The sequence below is a fragment of the Eubalaena glacialis genome, chromosome 1 (assembly GCF_028564815.1).
Source record: "Eubalaena glacialis isolate mEubGla1 chromosome 1, mEubGla1.1.hap2.+ XY, whole genome shotgun sequence".
In the NCBI taxonomy this organism is placed as follows: domain Eukaryota; kingdom Metazoa; phylum Chordata; class Mammalia; order Artiodactyla; family Balaenidae; genus Eubalaena; species Eubalaena glacialis.
In genome coordinates this window covers 192,276,422-192,289,876 of record NC_083716.1, presented here as the reverse complement: position 1 = coordinate 192,289,876, position 13,455 = coordinate 192,276,422, and the positions used below count along the sequence as shown (strand labels likewise).

Sequence of the window (13,455 nt, the reverse complement as noted above, 5' to 3'; positions counted from 1 at the left end):
CTCAGCTTTTGTGTTAATCTAGGAATAATGTCAAATGGATAATCAATAGAATTGTCTCATCAGGAAATCCTGTATCATATACACTTTTCCAAGACATGTTTTGGTATGGATTTTTTAGACAGGAACCACCCAAAGGGTCACTGAAGTCTAGACCATTATGTTATGTGAGGGGTATGGTATTAGGGACAAGAGCTGTTCCCCATGACGAGAGTGGAGTTTATGGGCTGATTGCAAGGGTGATATTTAAAATATTTTGATTAACTTGTTAACTTTGTGCAAGTTGGCTAAGTGACTTGTAAGAAAAAAGTTGGCTATGTAACTGCCCAAAAGATATATATATCTATTAAAGTGAGAGTCAAGATTCAAACTCAGACAATCTGAATTAGTGTGGATTCTTTTTTACCTCTTCCTACCTTGGCCTATTTTCTGGTCCCGCCCTACCTGCTCAAAAGGTATTTATCAGCCAAAATACAAAAGGGCCGGAATCTATTAAAAGATAGATGTAAATAATTAGCTTGCATTTCTCTTAAATAGCTTCCACTTTCTGTTATCCCTGGACTTCTAGCTAATATATGTCTCTTTGCATTACCTGCTTTCCCTCAATTGTGTTTTATGGCTTCATCTGTTAGTTATTTCTCTCATACTGTAAATGTTGCCAGACTAAGGAAGAGACTATCTGGAACCATTTTAGTGTATTTTTCTGCCCAATTAAGGTACATTCTTGGACAGAATTTCTGAAGATCTCTACTCTTTCCATAGATATCTGGTTATTGACAGTCATATTTCTCACTCACCTTCCTCTGTGGCTTTTCCTCCCAAATAGAATCTGTTTCAGTCAGGGTTCTTGAGCAGGTGGCCATGTCAAGTTTAGCAACAGTTCTTTTAAATTGTCCCTCCTTCGGTTCTATTACATGATTTGAGGTTGCTTCAGTATTTTCAACATTTGCATTGGATGTGGGCTGACAACATTTGCTTAGTGAAAAATTCTTTTTCAGGCTACTTGTGCTTCGTGTTGGCTTGGGAGAAACAACTTTGGTTTCTACTGGCTTTGTGGCTTCTTTCACTTGATCTTCAACTTTTTCTCCTAAGTGTTCTTCTTGTACAATCTCTCTTAAAACAACTTCATCTTCATCAGACATTAGTTCCTTTTCTATGGTACTTTCTGAAACTTCTTGATCAATATCATGAGCTACTAACCGAAGGATAAGTTCTTTTTTGTTCTGAACATCTTTTAAAAGCTCCACCTTGGTGATATCAGGCTTTCTTATATTCTGAAATGAATTTCTGCAAACAGCCTGGAATTGAAGGTATAATGAATATCAAAAACAAATGTCTCAATCACTTTTCCTGTGATTCTATTATAATACAGCTATTTTAGTATGATTTCTAGTTTCAATGTTAAAGTAGTATTATCTTCAGATGCCATGCTTACATTAGCAATATTTTTAAAAAGAAACATGAAAATTGTAAGAAATATTTGTTGGTATCTATCATTTCTTTTACCTTCAGAGGTTATTTTATTAATCTACCATAATTTACTCCAGAGTTTAAAGGAAGGACTAAAATAGGCTCTTTTTCTTCTTTTTTTGGTTAAACTTTATATTTTGTTGCATCATATTTACTTTTTTGTTTTTCAGTTACTTTGAAAGTTTGTGACAGAAGTAGACATGATAATATATTTTTCTAAAATTGTAGATGGGTTATCATAGAGAAACTGAAATGTACATATTTTCAACAAGAAAGCAAGGTATTATCTGATCTTGACTTTTAAAAATGATGAATAACCAAGATTGTAAAGGTCTTTGACTCTTTAATCCCTATCATTCCACCCCTGATCCTTTGGATATATTTTCCAAAAGAATCTTGAAAACATAAATCTTCATTTTTTTCTCACCTCCCTAGTCAAATCTCACTTTCCATTTTCAATGTCTTAAGACAGATAAAAGACAGTTACAATTAAATAACAGAACTTCCGCACTTCAGTAGCCTTTGATGATGCCACAGAACCTCCAAATTGTTTTGAGTTAATAATTCTAGACCTCAACATCCCTGTGTAACACTGTAAGCCAGTTTTTCAGATATTGGTGCCCTAAAAGAATATCTTCTGTGGAAACAAAATATAGAAACAGCCTCCTTAAGAATTTAAAACCAATCAGTTTTGATTTTCTGTGTTAGTGGAGGGGACCAGTGGTTTACAAAATCCAAAATCGTTCTATATGGCTTTGGAATTTGTGACTATATATGGTTTTCATATGTACATGCCTAGTGTGTTGGGAATTTATGGTATCTCAAAACAGAAAATAAAGCCCTTGGGTGAGGCCAACAAGTGTCTAGGTTCGCTGATCTAATCTACTGTTCTTTAGCTTCTTCTCTTCTCCCTATGCAGGAGATTGATACTCAGATTGGTACAAATCATATGTCTTATCAGAGTTGTCTAGGTCTGCTTCTTTGTGTTTTATTTTGAGGATGGATTTTCTTCCCCTTAAGAGGACAGCGGTAATTATTTTGGTTTAAATATTCCCATCCTGCTTTCCTGTGGTCTATAAATGACTTAATGAAAGAGAACTGGTAACTACGAGTAAGATTTGTGACAGACAATTCTACAGGTAATTAAAAACTGCTTTTGACTAATGTTATTCTATAGTCTGTTCAACAAATTTTACTCCTAAGGGGTTACTTATGTATGAATGAAGACTACCAAATAATATGCTAATGCAAACGATGAGAATCCATGTGGAAGGATAAATTTTAGAGTTTGAAAGGACTGTCATCTGGTTCAAAAAATTTAGGGAAAAGAAGATTAAATTAGTATGTCAGCCCATAATAATCTCAGTATTTGAGTAAAACACAAAGTGCCAATTAACATATTTAACAGCCCTGAGACCTAGTTCAATGTGTTGCAGGATAGTGCTGGAGAAAATTTACTTCAAGTTTATGCTCCAGGGAGAATGGTTCTATAAAAGTTTGCTCATTGTCCAGGCCACAGATTATACCCCTAAGCACACTCAGTCCTCTTATGAGTGAATACCATCAGGAGAAGGGGCTCTGATAAAAATCAAAATGTGTAGTAGATCAGTGTAACTATTGGCCAGACCACCCTTTGTCCTCAGCGGTATAGTTCCCTTGTAACAAGGACATCATTTTGTCATTTTAAAGTCTCAATTAGTTTAATATATTTGGGGCCTAAGTATGGAGCTGCAGGGCAGAGCTAGGGACTAAAGCACGAGGAAACAGGTTCATAAATATGGCAGCAATAAAGCAGCTAAATCTAGAACAAGGATAGAAGAAGAAAGAAACTTGGTACTTCTTGAGAGTATAGAAGAACTTGAGAAAGGCTAATATAATTAAAGTGAAATAATAAGAAACAAGTATAACCTAAGAGTTTATAGAGTAGTAGTAATCAGAGTAGTCTGATGTATGTTGATGAATGTTGTTAAAAGTAAAAAGAGTAGTATTACCGCTATAGAGCCTTAGGTTTGAGAAATCTATTTTAGATAGTTTTATCATTATAATTTCAGTCAGCCTGATTTTACTGTTAAGGGTATGTCCCTATATTCCCATTATTTTTTTAAAGCCCGTTTAAACTGATTGTCTTAGGAAAACTAGCCTGAGACCTTTAGAGTGAGCCACAGAGCTGATATGGCAAGTCCCAGTAAGTCATATAACTATACGAATGAACTTGTGCAACCAGTTTTCCTATTGGGCTAGGCAATAACAACAACAACAGCAAATACATTCCCATATACCTATTTGAGGAAGGGAATCACAGAACAACCATGGCTCACTTTTTTTTTTTCTATTGCTTTTTCACTTACCTCAAAGGGTTTTACATCGAGTCGTCCCGTCTTATTCAATGAGGTACGTCTTTCTCTCTTTAACTGTCCTACAGTAGATGTGTCTGAGGAATAACTTCTTCTACTTATTGATGCTCTTCTCAGTTCTGCTATGTTATGTCCAGTGTTTTTTAAACATTCCACCTTAAGTTTCTCAAGAGGTTGAGTTTTTACAGAAATTACTGCTAAATGTTCTGAGATAATGTTTGGATCTATTTTGAGTGGTTTATTCCCAACATGTGGAACTATTTTAATTGTAGAGTCCTCTACAATTGAATCTTTATTTGACTCTTCTTTATCTAAGTCAGGGATCACTTTAGCATGTTCTTGTGCCTTTTGAACAATTCTGTTAATGTCTAGATCTCTGAAGAGACCAGCATTTGAATTCTTTGGACTAACTGTATCTAAGGGAAAATTTGAAACTTCATTAATAATTAAACTGGCCACTTTTTTAGGGAAAACTCCATTTGTACTTTTTATATCATAATAAAGATCTTTATGGGTTCCAGGTTGTTGTAGTACATTACTATAAATAGAATCAATAACCTGAGAAATCATTTCTATACTTTCTGGATTTAAAAAGTGTTCTTCAGAATCAGCAGCAACAAGATTAATATTACTCTTAGAAATTTCAGCCGTCACAGATTTTGTCAGTTGAGATGCAATTTTATTTAACTCAGGCTTTGGTAAGTTTTTTGCATGTTTGCTTGAGGCACTTGGCAACCTTACTATTTTAGCCAAGAACAAAGCCAATGCTTCCTCTAAAAACGTGGCATCTAACACGGAACCTTTTTTGGATGAAGACTTTTCCTGGGACTTAAATTCATCAACCATTTTGACCACTTTTTCCATAATTTTGACAGCTTCCAGAGCTAATTCTGAACTTGATAATTCTTCCTCTACTTGAGGTTGAAATTTAGAATTGGAAATTTCTTTCACCAATAAAAAACCTATTATATCAGAGAGGACATTACTCTTACCCATTAAATCTTTAAATATAGAAGTGTGTGAGCCAGAGTGCTTTAAAATACTGGTATAAACAGAATTAACTACTTTTTCAACGGTTTCATTGTCAGCTAAAGGTACAGTAGGCAAGTCCTTCGCTGGTGATACAACTTTAATCTTACTTTTGGAGATAAATTCTTGTATTGAATTTAATATTTTTGAGATAATTTTTTGAATTTCAGTTTCTATGGATTTGCGTCTTTCATTATCTACTTTCGGAAACATAGATAAAAGCTTCGATAAAAATTTTACAGCAATTTCTTCTATTATGTTATAAGGCAGTATACGAGCATGTGATGGTTGAGGCTGGGGAACATCAGCAGTTTGGATAACATCTTTAAGAATATTTTCAACAACATTGTCAACTTCTGCACACTGGTATGGAGTTAGCTCTCCAGAAAAGTAGTTCTGCAACTGATTGCCAGTCACTTCTCGTAGAATTAAGTCAACCATGGTTTCTGAAAGAATTCTACATCCACTGGCTGCACAATTTTGTATAACCTCTTGTGATCCAAACTGTGACAAGAGATTATTATAGAGCGATTGAACCACTAATTGAATAATTTCATCATCATTGGGATGTAAGGATTCCACATACTGTATAATCGTATCTTCATTTTTGGAGATCTCTGTTGTAACTGTACTTAATAACTTCATTTGAAGGAAATCTAGTTCTGTGAACCAGGTGCCCTCAGATGTTTCTGCTTCGGTGTTGGATACTGTTGAGAAAATTTTAGATGAAAGAGCATAAATCACATTCTCTAAGAATTCATGAGGCAGCATGATGGTATATGGCGATGATGTCTGACATTCTTTGCTGGCTGTTTGAGCCACCTTTTGGACCTTTTTAACAACATCCTTAGTTTCCAGAGGCAAACATGATGAAGGTGGAAACTCATCACACGATATCAAATTTAGCTTATATTGAAAAATTTCACTTATCACTGCACTAGTTAGTTGTCTTGCTAAATTTCCCCCATTATTCTTTATATTCTTACAAATGGAGTCTTGAGATTTATATTCCTTCAAAATATTGCACACAGAGGAGTGAACAACTTTGTTGACCAATGTTTTATCAATTGATATTTTATCTAGGAAAAGTATCTTATTCGAAGAGGGTTTTTCAGTCATTTTATGCATATTATCCACAGTTATTTTCTTGACGTTGGATAGTGCTTTATCTATATTTGATTCTTTATGCCTGGGAGGTTCTTTAGGAACTGATGACACTTTATCTACAGGTGGAAAAAACTGATTTTCCTTATCTGGCCTAAATACCTTAATTTGAGCATCTGAAAACTCCTTCAACAGTGAATCAATAAGTCTCATAGCTGTGTCATAGAGTTCAGCTTGATTTTCATCATCACTTACATTTTGACATCTATCATATGTTTGTGTTTCTGGTGAGGAAGAAAAGACCAATTTGTTAACCATTTCGGTGATAACATCTTCTAAAAATTTAGCAGGAAAAATTCCAGGTTCACTTTTTGGTGGGTACTGAGGACTGTCTGATTTACTAGGTTCCTTTTTAATATCCTTAACTTTTATTTTCTCTTTTTCTCTTTTTTCCCCTCTCTCTTTCTCTTTCTCCCTCTCTTCTTCTATTTCTCTTGCTTTCTCTTTTTCTTCTTTTTTCTCTTTGGCAGGGAGATTTTTGTTAATTGACAGGTATAAATCCTTTGTTGAAATGGACTGTGCAAAATCCTCGCCAACCTCTTGAACTAGAGGCAGTGATATATAACTTGGGAGACTTTGTCGTTTTGAATAATCTGCTGATTCTTGAGAATGATATATTCCTAAGATATTATCATAAATATTTTCAATGACATTTTGAACACATTCATAATCTGAGCACTGTCCTTCCTTTATATCTATTTGAGCTGGAGAGTCTTTCCTCTCCTCGTTTGGCTTTTGGGCAACTGTTTTCTCTATTGTGGTCTTTGTATTTCTTGCTTTGGTTGTCAAAGAAGATAACTGAAAGGGCTTGTCTTCTTTTTTTAATGAATTTTCTCTTGTTTTGTCAATCTTCTTCTCAATGTCTATTGCAAAATCTGGTCCAAGTATTTCCTTTTCACATTCTGTACCATCAGTAGCTACTAGAAATTGTGTGTGTACCTCCTTACCTTGCCCCTCCTTATTTGAAGGTGATATGCTTTTCTTCTCAATTTCACTATTTTTAAGTGTTCCCTTCAAATACGGCTCCTGTTTATCTTTACTTTTCACACTAGTAGTTGGCGAAGTAACTTCTGATACATTATATTTTTGAATTGGAATTCCCATTTTATTTTCATTCTCTTTCTTTTTATTTGCCACATCTGCAGCTGACCCTGATAACAGGTTAACCATGTTGCTTTTCATAATTCTAGTTACAGAGGTAACTATTGGATCTTGGATGTCACCTTTTTTCATTGATGTCTCCTTAGTTTTGAAACTTTTCTTTTTACTCATTGCACCTCTATCTATTTCCAAAGTATCCAACACATTTTTCTGGTCTGAGGTTAGAGATGTGTGTTTATATGATTGTTCTGGTAAAGTAAGTTGGTTCCCTTTTAAGCATCTGTTTATCTGTGTAGAGGTTTTCTGTGGAAGGTGTTTAACCCTTTGGGTGATGTTATCTGGATTTAGAAATGAATAGAAGGTGGAAGACCAGTCTCCTGAAAAAAGTGGTTGAATCTTGAAAGCAGAGATGGCCTTCTGGGCTGAAGCAGCAATCATTTCTGTAACAATGTTATTTTTATCATCCATCTGAATAGCATTAGATCCATACTTTCCTATGAACTGATCATACACAAAATTGGATATCTTATCAACTGTCTCTTTATCAATTGGTGGAAAAGAAAAAATTTCTTCAGCATTTGGTAGAACTTTAATTTCACTTTTCCTAAATTCTCCTATCAGAGAGTTTGCAAATTTTATAGCCAAGCTCACAATGTCTGGCTCTGGTGTTTCTTTTTTCTTAGAATCTTCAGTAATACTTGGAAGAGAGTAAAACTTGTGAACAAGGTCAACAATTACATCTTCCAAAAATGTAGCTGAATATAGAGAAGGCTGTCTCTTTTCTTTACCAGGTTTAGTATGTACAGAGACATGGTCATAATTAGATAAGTTATTGGAAGATGATTCTTCACCATGTAAAAATGGCCTCAGATGATGATCCATGATTTCCTTCATAATGAAACCAGCTATTTTACTGAGGAATGAGCCTCCTTTTTTGTCTGCATCTTTCTGGACTTCAGCTTGAAATTCAGATTTTTTCAAAATATTATTACATATAGAGTCAACCAAATTCTCAGTCACTTCTAATTGCATACTCTCTGCGTCCTCCTCTGCCGTAGCAAGATGGATCTCATGTTCAGAAATTTCTTTGATAATTTCATCAGTTATTTTTGATGCTGCATCCACAAACTCATAATCTGGTGAAACCTCTTCCTCTTGTAGTTCACTTTCAGTGTCAGTTGAAGGGAAGATATGCACTAGAAGCTTGTAAATCATGTCTTCTAAAAGGGAACGTGACAGCACAGTAATACATGATGGCAAGGCATGGCTATCTCTCATGATGACATTGAGCACATTTCTGATGATTTTATCAGCTTGAGGGGAAGAGTAGGAAGAAGATACTAATTCTCCTGAAACTAGTGACTGCACCTGATAATCATAAATTTCTTCCAAAAGCAAATTATATATTTTTCTTCCAAAACAAGCTGTGTCACTTTGTATAGCCCTATATATTTGAATCAGAGATTTATATTCATCTAATATTTTTTCATAAATTAGGTTGACTGTTTTTTGAACCATTTCTTTATATCCTTCTGAAAAACACATATCATCATCAAAGTTATCTGAAACTAAAATCTCCGATGTGGTGAACTCCAGAACAATTGATTTTACTAATGTTGTAACAATGCCAGTAATTTTGTCTTTTACTGTATCTGGGTTTTCAGCAGCCAAGACATTATGTGAGAATGCATAAAGAAGTTTACATAAAAGTTCAGAAATTACTTCCTCCAAAAAGACAGCTGAATTCACAATGAAAGACAACTCTTTTTGTTTAGGATCTACTACTTTCTGTTTATAAGTTTGATCAACTGCGGCTGAAAGGAGAGTTTTATCTCCAGATAAAAATAACTGAAGATGATGGTTAAAGATTTCTTTTATTATAAAACTTGCTATTTTTGAAACAGGTATATTACTTATACCTTTTTTATCTTTTGTAAGAGACTGGTATATATTTGAATAGGAAAGATCAGCATAAATGGAATCAACCATGGATTGGATATCTTTTTCTGAAATCATACTATGTTTTTCATTCCCATGTTTAATAATACATATTGAATGTTTTGAAATTATTGACATGATTTCATTTATCAGTTTTATTACTGTATTACTTAAGTCTGATTGAGAAGTATTTGGGTGTTCTGTACTGGAGGCCAATGGACTCATCTGAGATATAAGCTGAGACACAATTTTTTCCAAATGAGTATGTGATAACATAGTAGTATATATTGTTGAAGCCTGTCTTTGGAATCTTGATTTAGTAATGTCGCATTGAACTTTCTTTATCAAAATATCAGTACTAAGTTTGGATTGTGATCCAAATGGAAACTTTTCTATAAGATTTGGATGAATTTGGAAATCAAAGGTTTTGGCTAGGATGGTTTTAGTTATCCTTGCAGCCAGCGTCTTTGTGTCATTTAGAAAATCTTTATCAGGCATCATATCCATTTCGTATTCTTGCACAACTTTGCTGTACACCATATCAATAATGTTTTTGACTACATCTCTCTCCACTGGAGGCAAACATAAATTTTCCTCAGCATTCTCTAAAATGCTAACTTGGGCTTTTGAGAATTCCTCTGTTATGAACTGTATGAGTTTTTCAGCTTTATCAAACAGTTCATCTTCTGAATCTGTTACTGATTTTGTTTGTACAATGCCTAACACCCTGTGGAATATCTTGCTTAAAACCCCAGAAATCACATCTTCCAAAAAAGTTGAGGAATAAACACTGGCATAAAACCACTGCCTTTTCTCATCACCAAAATATGTATATGATGAAGAAGGTAATGACTTTCTGTCCACAAATGGCTGAAGATGTTGTTGACAGATATGTTTAATGATAAAACCTGCTATTCTGTCAATAAAAACATCATTACTGCTTGTGATATTTTGCTCAACTGATTCTTGAGACTCAGAGTTTGAAATATTCTTGAATACTGAGTCCACAAGATGCTGAACATTGTCTTCTGAATAAACAAACTTGGTTTCTTCATCTTTTGAAAATCGAATTTCATGTTGGGAAATTTTCATCCTAATATCACTGATTATATTTGAAGCAATTTCATTGAAATTAACTTTTGATCCATCTTTTGGAGTTTCTCTGTTTGCAACAATGCTAGATGCAGAAGGGAAAATTCTAGATAATAGTACTCTGATCATGTCTTCTAAAAATGTGTATGGCAGCAAGGTGTTATATGGAGATAAACTCTGACTTGGCTTGGTAGACCTACTGATGTTACTAAGAACATCTTGAATGATATTCTCAGTTGTTGAAATAAAATATGAAGATGATGACAAATCCCCAGAAAACAATGGATGAAGAAGGTAATCTGAAATAGCTGCTACAACTAAGTTGGTAATTTTTTCCACAAAAATATCGCTGTCTTCAGACTCTTTATCAACCTCAGGGTCTAATCCGTGCTGTTTTAAAACATTTCTATAAACTGAGGTGACGAGTTCATCCACAATATCTGTATCTACAGAGGGGTAAGACTGTTCTTTGTCATCATATAGAATGTGAACTTTAGCTTTGTTAAAATGGTTATTTACTGAGTTTACTATTTTTTGGGTCATGTTTTCCAGCTCAATTTCAGTGTTATGCTTTGGACTGAAAAATTTTGATAAAAGTCTGGCAACAATTTCCCCTACAAATGTCTTAGGGTAAATACCTGAGGGTGATGGCATCTGGGGTCTGTGTGACTCTATGACTTCACTGAGAACCTGTTTAACCATACTCGATATTGTATCTGATGGAGTCTTTGGATGAGGTAAACCTTCTCCACACAAAAATGGTTGAAGATGATTTTCAATAATCTCTTGGATAATAAAACTGGCTATTTGGTCAACCATAATTGGGCTTCGGCTGACTATACTTTTCTGTATTGAAAGAAGAGAGTCAGATGTTTGCATAATATTTCTATAAACAGAATCCACCATCTTCTGGAGGTTTTTTCCTGTACATAGATATTGATTATCATATATAGTGAACCAAATTTTATGTTTTGAAATGGCTGATATAACCTTATTTATTATACAGGTAGATATTTCATTAAAATCTGAACTCATGAAATATCTTTCTCCCAAAGAGGACGCCTTACTGGGTGGAGGAATGAGTAGAGATAAAAGTCTTCTGATGATATCTTCTAAAAATGAGTGTGATAACATGGTGCTATAGCTTGCTGAAGACCTAGCTTGGGAAGTAAATTCTCTCAGGTTGTTTTGAAGTTTCTGTAATATAATTTCAGCGTTGAGAGGGTAGTATGAATTATGTAAGAGCTTTCCCCTGAAGCAAGATGGGAGTTGGTAGTCCAAAATCTCTAACAATATGCTATTCGTTATTTGTTCTGCTATTGAAGTACTGTCACATGCCAGATTACCACCACAGGTCATTTTCAACTTATATTGCTGTAAAACATCATAATAAACTGAGTCAACAATCCTACTAAAAGTTTCTTTATGGATTGGTGGAAAACACAGCCTTTCTTCAGAATTCCGTAAAACAGTGACCCTTGCCTTATTAAACTCATTCACTACATTGTTGACAAATAATGCATTCATCTCATTGAGCTGGGCTTCAGTGATGTTTTCATTTTTGCCCCACAGTGAAATAGAGAGGTTAAAAAACAGTTCTGAAATTATGTCCTCTAAAAATGTGGCTGAATAAACACCCGTATTCACATCTCCTGGATATAGCTTATTATGGATGGCTATTGTATCCTTATCCTTTGTTCCCTGTCTTTTAAGAGGTGACACATTAGCAAAATTTACTGAATACTTCTTGCCAAATGGTGCTTGTATTTTGGAGTTAACTACACTGAGATTATTCAGGGGTCCTGTCAAAGCATTGCCATCATAACTCGTGAGTCCTAAAGAACCTTTACCTTGTCCTAATTCTGTTAACTCTGGCCTTTTTGTTTTTATGAAACTAGACTGTATTTCTCTCATTCCATACTTCAAATGCTTGTTTGCAAAAGGTGGACTTTGGGGGAGTTGTATACTGTGACATAATTTATCCATCAATGATTTAACCAAGCTGTGGGAAAGAACAGTAAGAATAGAGTCTGATGACAGTAAATCTTGATCCATTTCTGCCAGATTTTCCAAAACGTCTGACATATAATCCCCTTGAAATTGTTCACAGTCCATCGTTCTCTTACAATAATCAAATTCTTCATCTTGTACACTTTGAAGTATTTTTAAAAGTTGACATTCTTCTGCTGATATCTCTTCAGAAAGAGGGCTATTATCAAGAAAGACAGAGTTTGTGCATTTTTCTAAAAGTGTTCTAATAAGTTTCTCACACACAACATTGAGAAGGAAAACTGATTTGGGGGTGAGCCCTAAGTTATTTCCAAGTATGTTATTACATTGCCGATCATTTGATGATGAGAAAAATATTCTTGCTTTTTTATCAGTATCCATAGCCTCATCTGGCTGTTCATCTGGTAAAAATAAATCCAAAACAATACTGAAAACTTTGTTGACTACTTCTTTGGATTCATGAGTTTTTAAGCTACCAGCCAGACTATCTAACTTATGGGCCAGATAACTTAATTTATTTTTTTGAATGATATGATCAGTTTTGTGAGTAGATAATTCCCAGTCTCTGGAAGCTTTCTGTCTTTGCATGGTATTTTTTTTGTTGCAAATGGGCACACTATTACTTCTAAGGATGGAAAATGGTCTATTTCTTCCACTGTTTTCCAGGTGATGATTTAACCCTATTTCTTTGGACAGTACATGCATCACACCTATTAAGAGATCCTGAAAGAGATCATCAAAGTCAGCAGCAGCTACTCCTGGGCAGCAAATATACTTTCTTTTTAATGAAAACATTTGCTGTGCAGTGTCATTCTCTATGATGTTACTATTTAAAAGGATTTCAGCAATGATTTCAGAAATACTTAAAGCAAGTTCTCCAACAGAAATGGACCTACTCTCAAACACTTGAGAATCAATTGAAATAATTGTGTTAAATGCTGCATGGGAAGCTTTCTCCTTTTCTCTGCTGTCTGTGGTGCTATCAGAAATGCTTGAAATTAAATGGCAAATGACAGACTCAGTGAGATGTTCACAAAATTGATAAAGCGAAGAATCATTGTATATGCTTCTTAGAGGCTGTTTCGATTGATATTTTTTTCTTGACAGTGTGGAAACAATAGACACCTCCTCACTGGAAACTTAAAAAAGAAAACATTACCATTTTAGCATGCATTAAGGGACATATGGAAAATTCTATATATTGGTAGTTATTTACATATGAATTTCACCTTTGGAACACCTCACTAAAGAAAAAGAAAAATCTAGTCAAGAAAGATATTGGGTTTTCTTCAGATACTTA

At 34.4% G+C, this 13,455-nt stretch overlaps 1 protein-coding gene across 1 annotated transcript in view; it reads right to left on the bottom strand.

Annotated features, from left to right (window-relative positions):
• Positions 1 to 13,455, bottom strand: part of FSIP2 (fibrous sheath interacting protein 2) — a 121,612-nt gene that overhangs the window by 16,604 nt on the left and 91,553 nt on the right. The window contains exons 18-19 of the mRNA XM_061203006.1: positions 3,816 to 13,294; positions 795 to 1,295 (exon numbers count right to left, since the gene is read on the bottom strand). Coding sequence (XP_061058989.1) covers positions 795 to 1,295; positions 3,816 to 13,294 — 9,980 coding nt within the window. The remainder of the gene's footprint in view (positions 1 to 794; positions 1,296 to 3,815; positions 13,295 to 13,455) is intronic.